This window comes from Parus major, chromosome 15 (assembly GCF_001522545.3).
Source record: "Parus major isolate Abel chromosome 15, Parus_major1.1, whole genome shotgun sequence".
NCBI classification, from domain to species: Eukaryota; Metazoa; Chordata; class Aves; order Passeriformes; family Paridae; genus Parus; species Parus major.
In genome coordinates this window covers 5,335,733-5,352,975 of record NC_031784.1, presented here as the reverse complement: position 1 = coordinate 5,352,975, position 17,243 = coordinate 5,335,733, and the positions used below count along the sequence as shown (strand labels likewise).

General features: G+C 40.5%; 1 protein-coding gene across 4 annotated transcripts in view; it reads right to left on the bottom strand.

Moving 5' to 3' along the window:
- The window catches only part of ZNRF3 (zinc and ring finger 3), a 65,856-nt gene that overhangs the window by 6,441 nt on the left and 42,172 nt on the right, over window positions 1–17,243 (bottom strand). For 2 of the 4 annotated variants that reach the window (XM_015643942.3, XM_015643945.2), the window contains exons 3-6: window positions 7,206–7,280; window positions 3,820–3,951; window positions 2,747–2,857; window positions 1,628–1,795 (exon numbers count right to left, since the gene is read on the bottom strand). In XM_015643942.3, the coding sequence (XP_015499428.1) occupies window positions 1,628–1,795; window positions 2,747–2,857; window positions 3,820–3,951; window positions 7,206–7,280 (486 nt within the window). The remainder of the gene's footprint in view (window positions 1–1,627; window positions 1,796–2,746; window positions 2,858–3,819; window positions 3,952–7,205; window positions 7,281–17,243) is intronic. The other 2 variants (XM_033518288.1, XM_033518287.1) reach the window with 2 other exon arrangements.

Here is a 17,243-nt window from a genome sequence, read left to right as displayed (position 1 = left end):
TAAGAAGGCCATCACCAAAGTTTTCCTTAATATATTAAATGAACTTTTAAAAAAAAACAAATCAAGATTATGATGTACCTTTCCTACAATTATTCACAATGAAAAACACTCAGGTAACAGCAAAACCAAGACAGTTTATGATACTTTTTCCCTTGCCCAGGACTCTTATCCTTCAGCTATGATCTGTTTACAGGAATTCCTGAGCCTGATGGATGTCTCAGAAACCTGCAACAAATCTTTCTTCCAAGTACTGTTCATGTCTCCCCATGAGCTTAGGTTTTTTATTTCTAACATGCTTTGGAAGGAGTTCCACAGAACTACTACCTCCTGGTGGAGAAACACCACACAACTTTGTATTCCCTGCTGTCCCCAAATAATCTGGGTCTAAAGAGCCAACTCAATCATTTGGTTTTTTTTACAGAACCCATTCAAAATATTTGGCCATTTTGTGACTATCCTTTCCTGAAGCACCTTTGATTCCATTCTGTATCTTTTGTGAGGTGAGGTCAGAAGTACACAGTACTTAAAGTGAGAACATGACAAAACTTACACTGTGGTGTAATTATGTTTTCTGTTCAGTTCTCTAGCCTTTCCCATCTCATATCTAGTATCTGATTTGCCTTTTCAACTGGCACAAAGCAGTTAAACTGCCACCAATCTGCTTTCACGAAGCTATCTAAAGCAGCAAGATCTTGTTCTTGAATAGCAATGCTCAGTTCCCAACCCATCCCCGATACATGTGAAGCTCTTCCCTATGTCTCACTTCAAGCTGAAGTTCATGTCTGAATTTCCTCTCCAGTCAGTCTGTACAACTCTCTTCAAGTCCTTGTCTCCTTTAATCCTTGCTACTCTCAATAATTTCCCATCAACTAACTTCATTAAACTTTCTATTTGTACCTTGGAGCACTCAAATATGCAGCTGGTATTTTCTATTGCCCTAAAAATTATGACTCTTTTATGGATAATTTCAAAATAAAATGTCCTCACACAATCTTTCTAATGGAATTTGAGAGTTGTGAATATTGACTGCCTCTATTTTATTTATTTTAAGAAGCCCATTTTCTATTTCACCCCTTCTTTCATTGCTTCCTCTGGGCAGAACTGTCGTGGACACCAAGCCCTGATATCAATACAGTGATAGTAACTGAGGAGTCAAAAAACTGCTGCTGAATGTTTTGACCTCTCTTCCTTCTCCTCCTCTAGTTTCCTAGCAGTGCTGTATATTTGACATTTTTAAGACAGGGTGCCATCAAATCTTGAAAAGCAAAGTGCTATAGATATTCCTTACCTCCAATGGAGCTTGCATGCATCATCTTTGTGCATGACTTGTCAAATTAACCCAGAGAAACAACTGCTGAGGCAACCCTGACTTCTTTGTGACTTGTTCTTCAGAAATGCAAGAACAGTGGAGCTAGTGACTTGCAAATGGGATCCTGCACCTCTCACTTTGGAGCATGGATAATTTAGAGCTGCAGGATGCAGCTGAGGCAAAGTTGGCTGCTCGGTGTGATCAAACTGACAAACTGCACCACCTCAGCACACAATGTACCCAACAGCCAGCCACGTACCACAGTGCTAAAACCACCTCCATTCCCAGCCCGTGGTGAAGAAACCTTTCATCCTTTACCTCCCCATCAATGTACTTCTCCAAGCAGATGGCACAGTCAGAGGTGGAGCTGCTACTGAGTGTATCCAGTGCTCCACAGTTACTTTCTCGGTGTCCCTTACTTTTGGACTTAAACTTCCTGGTCTCCATTTTCTCCAGTGCTTGCACTGCAAGCCTGTTCATGGAATTCTACATGAGAAGAAAGGAAAAAAAAAAAAGAAAAGAAAAAAGGGAAAAAAAAAAAAAAGCCAATGCTGCTGTGTAAGGGACTAGAGTGCAGGAGCAGAGAAACACCACCATTACATATTTTAAATGTCAGGCCCAACTGATGTATAATTTCTTAAATTAAACAAAGAGAAGGCTAATTAGAATTCAGATCAGAAGCCTCATGAAAAGAATGTATGCCACATGCAGAAGTGAGAATGACAAACTACTCTGAATTAGAACTGGGTGAAGGTACTGACAAATGGGATACACTGCAACTGCTCAATTGATAAGCAGCAACTACTCAAGCCAACATATAAAACTTGGCCAGGAACTTTTTCTTCTATGTCAGTATTGACTGTAATGCCCCAATATGCTGTTATCATATTACCTGGAGCAATACTTGAGAAAGGGACTGAAATGAAATATTTTAAGTTAGCTGTATCATTTCCTCCAGTACAAACTGGAGTACAGACAAATAAAGTATGTCACGTGGAATTTCTCCTAACTAAACTTTTTACCTTGAAAACCCCCCCATTTCAATAGATGTTATCCTATTGAAAAGATTTGTGATTTGTTTTCGATCCTCTCCACAATACAGCAGCAAGAGTCTGGACTCATTTAGAAGCACACCAGTGCTGCTGATAACCTGTGAACAACCAGAAATGTTCTTTCTTCCCAGTGGCTAAGGGGACTGCTTCTGTACTGTTTTCACTTCAGGATTTAACTGAACAAATATCACAGGTCAATGTAAATATCCTTTAAAGATATTTCCAAGTTCTTCCAAAGGCCTACACACATGGATAAAACCACAGAGCCACCAAGATGGCAGTTATAAGTGAGCATCCTGCATTTCTAAAAGTTGTGAGCACATTTCAGGACAAAGTAAGAGAAGCTAACTTTTAGCATTTGGTGAATTCCCATTACTGTTCTTACCTGACTACGTCGCTGTTTCAGTTTGATCTTGACAAGAAGAATGAGGCAAACAAGAGACACAACCACAAAGAAGGCCAGGAAAATTCCCATATCAAAGTACTCGGTGGGTTGCTTAAAAATTAAAACAAAGGCATTATTTTTCCTTCCTTTAGATCATACTCAAATCTGTTGTTTCTAGCTTCTCAGGAGCCATTGCCAGCTGTACATGGTCAGAATGGCAGAAGTCAGAGTACACATTGTTCTGTTTATTAACTGGGATTCTATGAGACAAAACCTGTGTTTCACATGCCACTGCAAGTGAATGGAATACACAGAATGCCAATCATGAGATGTCAGGTTTACAGTCTCTGAACTGCAAAATCCAGGTTTTTTAACTCAGTGAATCACACCAAAACAAATTCTTATAGCTTACTGGGTTGCTTATGCACATAAGTGACTGAAAATCAACATCTGAATTTTCAAAAAAATGGCCCACTTCTCAAATACATTTTTTAACAGAAGGATTCCATTAAAGAAAAAAAAAACCAAAACAAACCCCAAAACCAAAGTGGTAACTGGGACATGGATGACCTCTAGTTTTGTTCTTCTGTAAGCTGTATGTAGAGTGTCAGGAAAAAAATTTCTAGAGAAACTATTTTATATTACAATTACAAGTATCATATAATCTCACAGTTAATCAGATAATATTATAATTCATCCATGTTTACAATAGTACACAGGATTATTAGTTAACACAGGGCAAGCCACCTTCCAAAACTGAATCATCAGGAGTGTACAATAACTAAGTTACTTAATCAAGAAAAACTTCTACTGTATAATTTTTTTAGCCATTTCTATACTCAAAAGCATCCTTCTGAAAGAGAGCAGATGCCACATTGTGGATTCCATACTTACACCAGTTGCAGCCGTTTGTCCACAGTGCAGTTACTCAGTTTATTTAGGTCAACAGAATTTCACATGTATTAATGCACATAAGGAGCATCAGAACATCTTCACCCCCAGTGTAGTGAGCAAGCCCTGCCTGCAGTAGCAACAGCACTGTGATACCCAGAGAAAGGATCTGAAAGTCTCACCCGTGGGGGGCGATGCTGAATCCTGGCCCGTGCCACTTTCTGCTTGTTAACTATGTTCATTAGCTTGACAGCATCAGCACCTTTCACATACACCACTGGTCTCTTCAGAGGGTCCTCTGAGCCCTGGTTCAGCTAGAACAAAAGAAAAGAGTCTGATCAAAAGGCATGTTTCAGGATAACCACTTTCCTTCTGGACAATGCAGAGAATGGTTAAGGAGTATGAACGTGGAATTGATTTCAAGCACCAATTGTTCTCTTCTAGCACAGACCTTTAGTTAAGTATTCTACAGAATTAAACCTGAATTGAACTTTTGACTTATGCTGCCTTATTTTCTTTTATGGACCAAAACTAAGATTAAGGATAAGCAAATGCTATTTCTGAACAGCAGCTTTAACTTGGCTGTATTATGTATCAGTGCAGATATCAATACTGTAACGTTAAACCTCACGATGAGGAAGAATAAAAATCTGCACATTCCAAAGAAATTGTCCCTGCTATATTTTATCAATCTTTCAATTTCAACATTATTCACATATAAATCTATTCAGCTTTCTGAACAATCACATATCAGAGTTCTGCCTTTCAGGTTCTTTGTACCTAGCCAAGTTAAGTTAGTAACTTCTGATGTTTATCTCTACAAACTCATTCAAAATTACTTGAGTTCTAGCAACCATGAGACCTATTGACTACAGGATGAGAGGCCTCAAAGAGTAAAGTATTTCAGTAGACTACACAATTCACCCTGAAACTTCCTTCCACGTCCAGCTATGTTTTGTTTGAAAAAGGCCAGATCATAGAATCAGAAAATAATGTGTGGGAAGGCGTGTCATGAGCCCAACCTCCTGGTCAAGGCATGGTCAACTATGACATCAAATCAGGCTTCTCATGGCTTTATCCAGACAGATGTTGAACACCTTCAAGTGTAGACAATGTGCAACTTCTCTGGCCAACAAATCCAGAAAAATAATCTGCTAAATTATATACCAGAGACAGTAATAACTAGACAAGAGAACTGTTCTGTTAAAAAATGGCACCAACACAATAAATTCATCTAGCTTATTCTGACATACAAAAAAAACACAAGTACAGAGGATGGTTGGTACAAAACAAACAATGCACTGACAAGCAGATGGAAATGGTACAGGGGAAAGGAATGAGATGACAGGAGTGTGAGCAAATAGAATACGAGTATCTTATGGCTGAGATTAACATATCTGCATTGTTGATAGCTACCTGTTAGTTCTGGCTAAACCATGTAGAAATTACCAGCTGACTGCTCCATCATCCTGATTAAAGGACTCTACTTAAACTGACCAAGTGATGATAACAGATTTCACTGAGACTTAAAAACTGATTCTCCCTAGTATTTGATGGATTTTCTGAGAACACTGAGCAAACTACTTTTAAGGCAGGTATCTTGTGATGACCTAAAAACTAGCTGAAGTATCCAGGGATCCTATGTGTCTACATGCCTTGTTGGCCTAGGGCCAAATCCAAATGCTGTCCTGTTCCCAGACACATACTCTCTCATGATTTCTCACCTAAGAGATAATTCTCCCAACTCCTCAGTCATTTTTGCACATTGTCAGATTCTTGCTAAACATGATGCTCTGGGTGCTGTTACTTGTCTTCAAATATGCAAAAGTAAAACTAAGAAACAAGTCAGACTTCAAAGAGTGTTTCTAAAAATAAAAGTTTCATTCTTAATTTACAGCAGAAGATACTCAGATCAATGGGAATAAACCAAATTTAGGCAAAGTCCTTTCATTTGGCATCTACCAAATTATCTGAGGACAACTCTTCTGGTCAGGCCTGCCTCCAATTTCTGTTCATTGACTGGAAGGAGGGACTGCCTTTCATAATACTCCACTCCTCCCTTTCAATGCAATCTCCCTTATTTGTTCTAATGCTTGGTAACAAGCATACATGAGAAAACTTCCTAAACAGCTCCCCTTAGTGTCTGAGGATATTTCCATTTGAACCAAAGATACTTCAGATTACCTCATGTCAGTTTTCCCTCCACTGTTATCTGTCATGGTCTTCCACAATTCCATTACAACTGCCAAAATGGTACTTATTTTCAAGACAAATTACTTAGCACTCCTGATGTTAAGGGTTCTGAAGACCAAAATCCATTAAAAACAAGTGTCCAGAGCAGCATGAGAAGAGAGTCAATCCAGTAACTTACTTTCAGAGTATGAAAGCTACATCCAGTCATTTCTCTCCTGTTTGCCAGTGTTTCCACAGGCTACTGCTCTTTCATCTAACAGAGCCTACTTACTCTGTCAGCTACAGCTCTAAGCCACTAACCTTCTTCCACTTTATTGGTACACCTGAAATATTCAAATACCCACTAAACTAGTTTCCCAGCTCTTGGGGACAGACGCACCCAGTTTATTATTTATAATCAAGCAAGGAAAGCTGCTGCTGTTAGAAGGAAAAGAGCAAGAGACAGTAACTCAGCTTCCCAAGTCCAGAGCAGGGTGGCTGAAAGTAACCAGAAGCTGTAACACAGAGTTAAAAAACAGAAAAAAACAGATCACTTCTTTGTGAAGATATTTTTCCTGTGTAGAAAAGGGGAAAAAAATATCCCTGTGAATGTTTTCAAGATCAAGGCTGCAACTTTGATGCACATGGAGACCACAGTACTCAAAGCATCCATTGCACAGGGTCTTCTGATTCCTTTGTCCAACAGATGCTCACTTCAGAATTAAAGCCAGCTTTTTTAATGTAAACATTGATGATCTTTCATTTCCCCCAAGAAATATAGGCTGCACTTAAAAACCTTCAGCTCCACTTGTTTCTGCTGTAACAGAAACAGCAGTTCTGTTTCAAGACAAAACAGAACTAAACCAAATGCAGACTATTTTTGTGCTTATGTTTCTTCACTGAAATAACTCAGAATTGACTGAAGTGTGTTAAAGCCTTCCATAGGGCTATTACCTCACCCACTTCAAATAAAAAGGCAAAAGTTATAACAAGACTTGGAAAAAGAAAAAAAAACCCTGGTTGTCCACAAAATACATAGGCAATTGAAATCATCAGCTGTAAATTAGAAAGAAATGGTTATGTTTTAAAAAGAAACTTGTTTAGAATCAGGTTTGAAAGTTGTTTTGCAATCTCAAAAACAGCAGCTGCTCAACAACACTATTGATCACAGGCTAGATAGAGCCAAACATCCTGTGTTTTGTACACAGAGCTGGGCAAAGAAAACTTCCTTGATTAGATAATGGGCCACAAAAAATTGCCTCCATCCTCTTTCAAAACCGTAATCCCAGACCTGGATTCTAGCAAAAGCTAGAAAAAAAATCTAACTCCCCAATGTTTTCCCTTTCTATCAGGTTCCCAACACCTACATTGCTTCCTGCCTGACATTGCTTCGTACCTGATCAATGGCATCTGGGTTTTCAGAAACATCAAAGATGACCGCTGTGGCTCCTCGCTGTACTGCTCGTTTTGCCTGCAATAAGAAAGACAGCATCCTCAGTCCCACCCCAAAAGATAACTTCTTAACTCAAAAATTGCTCCCTCTCCTCATCTCCAGATAGAAAACTTAACATTTTGTGTTTCTGTGTAGTTAAAATAAATGACAGAACAATTACAAACAGGAGTTCCTGAACCAGCATGGAACACAGTTAAACTTCTCTAAAGCTTCTACAGTGTCTCTGCTCCTTCCTTCTCAAATTCCTCTTTCAACAACCTTTCAAAGGAATTCAAATGACATTTAGACCCTCTAAAGACTTTAAATACAAGAATTTTTTTAAAATATGTTCTTTCCCCTCCATTTCACTTGGAAGTATCATTAAAAACCATCTTCCCTATGACTTGGGGTGGAGACAAGCTCACTAGTGTAAAAAATTAAGGTGGACCAGGTTGTTTATATTTTTTCAGTGTCATTCTCACAAACTAGGATATCACCATCTCAAAATGTGCCTCAGAGAATACTGCTTTTTCTGACCATCAGAGGTCAGAACTGTTGCGTACACTTCTTATGCTGATCAGAGCCACATAAGTGCACAGCTTTCCATCAAATACAGTCCAAATGTGGAGTTACCAACTGCACAGAGAAGGTATTTGAAGATATTAAACTCCTCTGGGACAGAGAAAACAGTATTTTAACCACCAAGGATAACACAGGGGTTTTATCCTGTTTCTGCCACTGTGTCTCTGTATGCACTGTTGAAATGTTGCTCAATGGCTCCACAATGCAGATATTCCCAATAACTGTTCAAAATCCTATTGCCTTTATGGAGACAGAATGCAAGAAACTATTTCTCCAAGTCATGACAGCTATCACCATCTACTAAACAAGAAGGCTCTCCACAGAGATTACCAGAACCTCAACTTAGATTGAGATAGAAGAGAAACCAGTAAAAGTGATAAATTATGAAACATTACTCAGCGTTTTCCTGAAAAAATGTTGGCTAATACAGAGAAGCTGGTTTTAATACATAAAGGTCACTTTATTTGCTCTATTCTAGTATTCTAAATCAACAAAACCCATCAGACAGCACATGAGGGAAACCACCTCCCAGACTGAAGCTTTTTCTCAGCCCACCAGGTATTTGTCCCCTTTGAAGTCGGTGCACCTGGTTAATGACTAAGAACTGCTGGGGAGGAAGAGTTAAAAGGAATCTACCACCCATTCTCCTTTGCAGCAGCCCTGAGGTGAGGGCTCATCCAGGTTTCCCTAGAAGGCACCCCTCACAGACACACACTGCTTACAGAACTGTTCAGCCTATTTAGATTGTTTTTTCAGGATGATCAGTCAACAAGCAAGGCCCCTTGATCTCTGAAGAGATTTTTAAATAGATTTTACAGATCAGCGATGATAATAACTCCTTAATTGCGTGAATACGCTGAACGAGCAGCAACTTTCCACCACCAGGTGTTAAGAGATGGAAAGGACCGAGTAAAAAAATCGCGCTGCGGAGGGTAAATGGGGGTGACCGTCCGGCCATCCTGCCAGCTGCTCGTTTCGCTCGGCTGCGGCCAAGCGCAGCTCGCAGCCCGAGCCGGCCGAGGCCCCTGCCGCCTTCCCCCGCGGCCCTGAGGGAGCAGCGGCCCTGAGAGAGCAGCGGCCCCGCACAGCGCCCCCCTGCGGCCGCAGTGCCCCCGCGCCGGAAGCGCCGCCTGTCCCCGGCCGTGGAGGGGAGAGGAAGGGGCAGGCGGCCGCGGGCAGAACGGGGAAAAGCGGACGTTTTATTCTTTTATTCCTTGCTGGGGCTTAACTCCTGATACCCAGGGAGAGGTGGGGCGTTCGCTCCTGCCAGACTTGCTGGGGTCTGCCAGAGGCACTGGCCATCCCTGCGCAAGGGGCCGCAGGTGCTGAAGAGCCATGTCCGTGCTCGGGTGCCGAGGGCACGGCCCAGGAGGCACGGCCCGCACGGGGAGCTGAGCCCGGTGCTCGAGGCTCCGGCTCCGCGGCTTGGTGGCCGCCTGACGGGCCAGGTTCCGCTGGCCAGAGATCAGAGCACGGCTGCCTCCGCCTCCCGCCGCCTCCGGCTCGGCCTTAAAAGCGGGCACTCCAGGGAGGTAAAGCAGTGCGAGCAGAGCCTGAGCGGGAGCGCTTCTGTTCGCTGGGCTTTGCCCTGCTCCCCTCAGCTCCAGGCGGCTGAGAGAGCACCTGTGACTGCGGCTCCGGGCAGCCTGAAACACCTGCCGGCCGCCGCGGCCCTCCTGCCGCGTCCCCGAAAACACCGCAGGGTATTAAAACGTCTTTGAAAATACCCTGTCCACTACTCAGTAATCAGGGCAGCTCAAAATAACACAGCAATGTTAAGTCCCACTTAAAATAATGCCAGTCTATAATAAGCACGTGATTTTTTTCTTTTTGGGCTAGCCAGCATTTGGAATCCCTCAAATCATTTTTCCAAGCAAAGTGACCAAAACTACATCAAAAATAAACACAAGCTGGATCAGGGGGGGAAAAGAAGCTAATACAGTACATGCTTTACATTTACATTTGCAATACTTGCAGCAAACAGTCAGATATTTCCACAGGTCAATTCCCATTCATTTGCCAGGCCTGTTTCTTTCTGTGATTGTCTTCTGTGGCTTAAAACAAACGACTATCGCAATGTATCAGTATTCTTCCTCTTTTGTAAAGAGTAACAGAAAACAAACAGAAAAAATGGTAATTGCACTTATCGTAATTCAAGTGATCACTTTGTTCATAGTGACAACAACTTCCCAGACCATCTCTGGGCTCAGAGTACAGTTTATGCTAATACAGAACAATGGACATTACCAATAAAATGTACATTAACTATCGCTTCAGATTAAAATCTGGCAGAATTTACTAGGCCTTGTAATCTAGGTAGGATAAGAGGAAACACACATGACAGAAGTGCACGAAAAATACCCCTCCACATCTCCAAGCCTGGGGAATTTTAAGTTATTACCTCAACACCAGAAAGATTTTAAGAGCTCTGCACTACCTCCCTGTGGGCCAGGCAAATACAGTAAGGAAGTAACAACTTCCTTGATGAGGCAAACTTTCATCCCCAGGGACCAGATAATTATTAAACAGGTGCTCTGTTCCTCTTATTCATTCAAGTCAGGTACAACAACAACAGTCAAAACAATAAGTTCAGCTCCTTCCTGACATCTTGAAGGACTTTGAATGATTGCACATATGAACATGGTATGCATCTCCTGCTCTGCTTTCTAGTATGGTTTTATTACAATTAATGTTTCAGTTAGTATGCAACAGTGGAGAAACCATCATAAGAAAAGCTGTTTAACAAGGTTCCCCTTTAAGAGAAAAATCATACCAACAACACTAGCTTTTATTCATTACATTACTTCTTTGCCAGAGCTAGAATTCCCTGACAATATTCAGTAGTATTCGCACCTGAGGACATGACACTTTAAACTAATGGATTTCAGAGAGTGAATAAATTACAGATGAGAGAAAGACTGAGGTTAAAACCATAGGTGGGGAGTTCAAAGTTCATTAAGCACTGCAAGCTCTGCCATTTACATCAACATAGTAATGCATTACACATCTACTAAGAGAGTACCTTTTGCTGAAAATGGCTATTGGTAGAGCCAGATTACTACTTAAAAATATACTTTTTGTACGTTAACATCCTGGGTAATACTGATGGACTGAAGGGAAAAAAGGATGCTTTAAAAGCATTGGCTGCTTGTATAAGCCACAGATATATCCTGGTGTTATAAAATGATGTTCTCCCAAACGTTTTTACATTAAAAAATACCTATCTCTCTTCCTGGATTTGTCCAATTGTTCACCCAACTCTAGGTATCATCTTCTTGGAACTTAGTACACTCTAGTTAACAAATATTAATTGTAATTATGGTATGTGCTACATGAGCAGGTTGATTTATTCCCTGGGTTAATAAACTCATAAAGCTGGGGAAGAGGAGGATGGGCAATGGTTTGAAGAATAACCAGTAGAGATGCCAGTAAACTCCTTTTAGCAAACTATTCCACCCAGCATTAATAGTTGGTCCTCCAAAATGATCAAGAGGGAAAGCACAAGAATAAGGATATAGTACACAGAAAACAGTCCTATGGATCCCAAAAGCAAAATGCTGCTAGTAGTAAGGGTAACAGCACAGCTCCAACAGCTGTAACAACAGCTTTTTCCTACTGCCATTCCTTTTTTCACTATATCTTGGGTTTTGGGGCAGAAAATACAGTGTATTACTCTAAATCATTGCAGAGACTATTGAACAGAGTAGTCAATAAAACTGGTTTGTACATCCTTATTTAGCTGAGAAATGAGCCAGCCTGAATTTCCTCTGTCAACTTCTGAGGGTTTTCCCCCCTCAGTTTCTTCTCTATGAACTAATAATTATTGAAATTGAAGAGTATTTTCTGGATATTCACAGCCCATCAGATCCAACAGTCATGTCAGATCTCTCTACATCACAGAGTCAGTGGTCATTCATCTGACAAAAGAGTGGGATTATGCAAGCAGTGTTAAGTGGAACGTTTTCCATAGCTGATTCTATCATCAGCTGTTTTCTGGTGCTTTGAAATAAGAGAAGTCAGCCTCTCACATAGCATACTGGTAACATATAAGCAACACTCAGTGACATGCAACCTGCAAACTCTGACTCCAAGGAACAAGATTTTCAACTAAAAGATTCAGTGTCTTGTTTTACTGGCAGAAATGGCATCACATGAAGCTAGGCAATAAAATCCAAACCTGCTCATCATTAAGAACCTTATGTAAAATACACACCATTGTGCAAATACACCTTTTCTTTGCAACTGTGAAAATGAAAAGACCTGTTTCTCTCAGAGCCACACAGAGCACAGACAACAACATCTGAACAATCCAGGCCTCTCTCTTCTCTCCCCCAACACTGCTATCAGGCTCAATCAATCACAAAAAATACCTTGTCCCTTGAACCAACACTGGAGCTAGCAAGCCAGGCCACAGGCCAATTCTGCAGGGCAGAGGAGGAAGGAGAAAAGGACAGCCATCTACTTTGCAAACAGCAGAAGTTAAAAATTAACCAACTGATGCTTCAGACCTGTTAATGTACAATTCCTTGGTAATTCCAAAAACTCAGTTAAGCCAAGCATAAACAGGATGCCATTTCAAACCTTTTCTGAGATAATGAAAAAGGAACTTTCATATTTCTGTCTGAAAACAAAAGCAGAATACAAGACAGTCAAATGCCCATGTATCACACCTGCATAAAACCCCTGAATAATTCTGAAAATATTCCTGACTGGAATACTCGACTTCTCTGGCACCTTAAAGATACGTTTTATACGCATGTCCTTTAGATTTTGAATTACACAGCATTACAAGAATTGGTTACCAATTAAGAAGTATAGAACATGTGAAGCAGCATTTTGAAATTAAAAAGCATAATCACAATTTAAAACCAATGTATCTTTCTGTAAAAAAACAAACAACCCAAACCTTAAAAAGCTATGTACTTGTAGCTTTAAAAATCTATCACCTCACGCAACACATAATCACATCAAAAATATATATACACACCAGTGTGATTCATACCACACAGTACTGAGAGGCTGTCAGATGGTTAAAATGAAGAAAAGAAAAGTGAAGTGTGTCTCTTTTCTGGGGTTAGGGAGAAACACTTATCAGTTCTGAGTCTAGACAGAGTAAAAACAGTAAGAAAAAGACATTTATTTAATTCTGAACACAGCAAAACCTGCCAGCTGCACATCTCTTAAGGCACATTTCAGAGTCATGGGACTCCACTCCCAAACCCCTGACCTCTGCTATCACCATTTTGCAGGCCAGCAGCCTTGTTGCTATGACAAGGCACAGCCACAGAGAGAAGGGTGAACACTGGAAGAGATCAAAGGAGGGGACTGGGGTCTTGAACTAGATTACATATTCACAGAGAACCTAGCACACTCAGCAAGAACTGGGTGGCTGCATTCACAATTGATGCTTAACCCTTTTCCTAGCTTTTCCCAGAACTTCTAAATACAGTTGTCTTTTAAATATAATAGTCACAAGATGAGGGTATTTTAGGAATTGTGTACTAAACATGTACTATATCATATGCTATAAAATACCACTGCAGCCAATCCAGATAATTCTTAACCTTTGCACTGAGGGTGTACTGAAAGTAGATGGATAGAAACAACAAACTAGATCTAAGATAATTGTGTAAACATACATACAAGCATGTTGTGGTGCTGAGAGAATAAAAAACAGAGATATAAGAAAGTACTGGAGGAGTTGTAAATTAAAGAAACTATTAATGCAGACCACTACATAAAGGCATCCCAACAGTACCCAAGCTGTACTGAATGTACTGAAGAATGTACTGAAGTTCCTCCTATAGGCATGTGCTCTAATAGAATACTAACTTTACAATTATAAACTGGTATTTAGGTACATCAAAAAGGGAAACAAAGAATTATAAGAATTGCCTTGCATTTAGAATGAGAAATGGCAAAACTCTGAAAAACTGTTAGTAAGAATACCATCTAACCTCAGTCAATTGAATAAGAAATATCTCTTGCTTAGCCTCACCCTCAGGAAGCTGACCGTCAATAGGTAGGTATCTACTGTGAACAAGGACATTTTAGAGATAACACAATTATCTGAGATAATGAAACAATAAATCCATATCTCAGATATAGACCAAGGTGAGTTGAGAAGAAGCAAAGGTATTTTCATTTCTATACGTATCAAAGTGCTGCAGTCCTTTGCCCTGGAGCTTCTGTCCTCTTTGGCAGGAATGAACATCTGCATCCAAGACTACAGAAAGGCATGTAAGCCCTTAGTAAGAGACTTCAACCTTTCTGAGTGAACAGAAAGTCATGTGGGATTCCCTTGGAATCCAGTAGGATACTCCTGATTCTGTGAGATCCTCCCTCTCTACTACTGGAATCAGGTTGGGTAATAAGTTCAGTAGTAAAAATCTGCATGGTGGGCCAGTATTCCAGTTTAACTAGCAACTTTCCATGTTCATGGCTGCCTAATACAGGATAATATGGCCCTTCTTCCAAACAGCTATCCTTGGTTTTGGATTAGTTTAGTTTCAAGGTCCCAGACTGTGGTGGGCCCTTGTTGTTAGTTTGTTGACTCTGTACAAAAAAAAAGGGGGGAAAAAAAGAAAAAAAGGGAAAAAAAGATAAAAAGAAGGGGAAAACAAAAATGAAAAAGGTGGAGGATTTTTGTTACAAAGGGAAACTGGAAACTTCTCTCCACGCAAGCAGAGACATGGCTGTATTGCAGAGGCCTCGGGGCAAGGATTAAAGAAAAACAAAATAGAAACCCTTCCATCTCTAATTAGGGTCTTCATTTGCCAAAGAGCCATTCCACAGCGGGAGGAATTACATTCAAGCCGTTGCTTGGATAACGTCTCCCAGCAGGTTGGCTCCTCAGAACAGGCTACTCCGAGCCAACAATTTCTGGTTACTTGGAGGCAAGCAGCCTGCATATTGTTTTAACTGGCCTGGCTTTTACAGCCAGTTTTGCTGAAGAACAATCTTCTATTCAGAATGCAGAGATAAAAGCTTCACTTGTTTTGAATTTGTCGCCAGTTTCTTTATCCCTTTCTTTTTTTAAACATGGGAATTATAGGTTCTGGAGATTGCATTATTTCCCTTGTAGACTTCAATGTTTTTCTCCCTCTAGCCACTTGATTCTTTGCCAGTGAAGGCTGCTGTCTGGAGTCCAGCCATTCATCAGCCCCTACCTCATCATTAACACTGTGGTGCTGGCGGTCACAGCTCATTGCTGGCGACAGGAAATCCTAACTTGCAAGAGGTTAACCACAGCCCATAAACAGTCAGACTGGCTCATTAGTCCCTTACACTCAGCTGAAGCGACCCTCTGGGAGTTTCAACACCGTTCATGGACCTGAAGTCTATGGATCCTGTGCTCTTTGCGAATGCCTCCAACACCCACTTAAAAGCTCGCTATTTGGATCCTCAGGGCTAAGGCCCATCTTTCTTCCTATCTCAAAGGGACCAAGTTATTTGAGCATTTTGAAAAATTTCATGTCTGTGATGTATCTTGACTTACCAATTGAACAAAACACCAATGGGCCAAAAACTGAGGCATTAATGCACTAGAATACATACATTCTTGTGATATTTTTAATAGTTTCTGTGAGAGTTTCATATCCTTACTGAACAGTTCTAAGGCCACAACAATGCAACTATTAATAATATATAATTAATCTGTATTACCTAATTCATGTCACAAATATGTCTGACTTTAATGTTCCAAAACTAACCTGCTAGAATTTCAAGTAGCTTGGTCAGTACTCCCTACACTGACTAAAAGGCACTTCCTACTCATTTTGAGTTCACACTGTGATCACTTGTTTCATTTGGAGTCATTTCCTTGAACTCGGTACAAATGTTAAATCATCATGTTATCCAAAACCGCACCTCTAGATATCAGCTGGTCATCAAAAAGATAAAATGTTTAGAGCAGAAAAACATGTCCTGGCAAATTATCTCAAAGCAGTAGGATATGAAGCACAATTTGAGTAATTTTTTTTTCTCTTTCCTTCCTTTCAGTCTTGTGAAAATTATTGCAAAACGTTCCCACTTCATGTCTGCAATTTCTTAGGATCCAGCTTTTTACCACTGTCGATTCTATCTGCCCAACTTTTATTCTGAATATTGGAGTCCCTCTGATGCAGCTCTGGTTACATTCCGAAGTTCTCCAATTTCTTTCAAAGCCTTCTGTCTCCTAGTGCACCAAAATTAGGCATGTCACTCATCTGCAAAGTCCTAAATAATTCCATTCCCTGTCTCCATATCTGCTCCTTATTTTCTTCATTTTCTGGTCCATTTATCTGATTCTGTTTGCCAGGCTTCTTTTGTGTTCATTTCTATACTCCAACACAGCAGCACTTACTTGCTCTCTCACTTTTCTGTTTCAAACTCCATTTCTACAGTTCTTCCAATATGATTGTCACTATGTATTTCTCCTGTTAGAGAAATAGGTAGATTCCGCATGTAAACCAAAAACAACTCTCAATGTTTGAAAGGTTTACAAGGCACCACAGAATAATGAGGGTCCAAAAACTTAAGAGACATGAAGCATTTACATATTATCATTATTATTAGTCAATACAGCATGCCTTAAATAATTGTTCCTTAGTCTTTACTCAGCCCTTGACTTCCATTAATTTCACTGGGAGATCTGACTGAGCTGAACTCCAGTAACACATGTAGTGCAACAACAGCTGCTTCTTTAGCTTAAGAGAGAAGCAGCTGTGTTCCACAGTTGGTTAGAAAGGAGTGAAGATGATGGTGGGGACTGCTAAGGACTCAACTCTAAAAGTGGACATTTATTTAAAGTAATCAATCCAACAATGGCAAATCTAAGGAGTGCCCAGGGGGAGAAACACGAGAGAGGGCCTTTGTTCATGAATAGCTGATGCTTTTCGTAACTGTGCAGGGAACATGGAAAAAGAGTTAGTAAAATAATACAGTAGCAGATTGCTGGCACTAGTTACCAATGGAAAGAGCTCACCACAACCCATGAATGAAAACCTGACAAGAGCTACTTCTTCTGAACTGCATAACCTGATTCAGCCCTTGTTTGTCCCTTCTTTTGAGCTCTCTCCTCTTTGGCTTTGATCCAGTTCTTTTCTTTCCTTCTGCATCTTTCACCATACGACCCATACACAAACCTTTCCTCTCTCCACATTTCAACTGGCTTGCTTGTCAGTTCTTTCCCGTGCTCAACCTCTCCCTTCTTTCCTCAAAGGGACTGCAGAAATTAAAGTGGAAAGTAGTAATGGAATGAGAGGATTTAAAGAGGGAATACATGAGAAAGATGCTTGTAAACTCAAGAATTCAATTATAATGATGACACTGCTGTTTCATGCAGTGGCCACATGTTCTAACATTCTACGGTGCAGCCTTACTGCCTTTTTTCTTTCCCATTCAAATCCCCTTCTTCATCTGTTAAAACAGGCTTGCTGT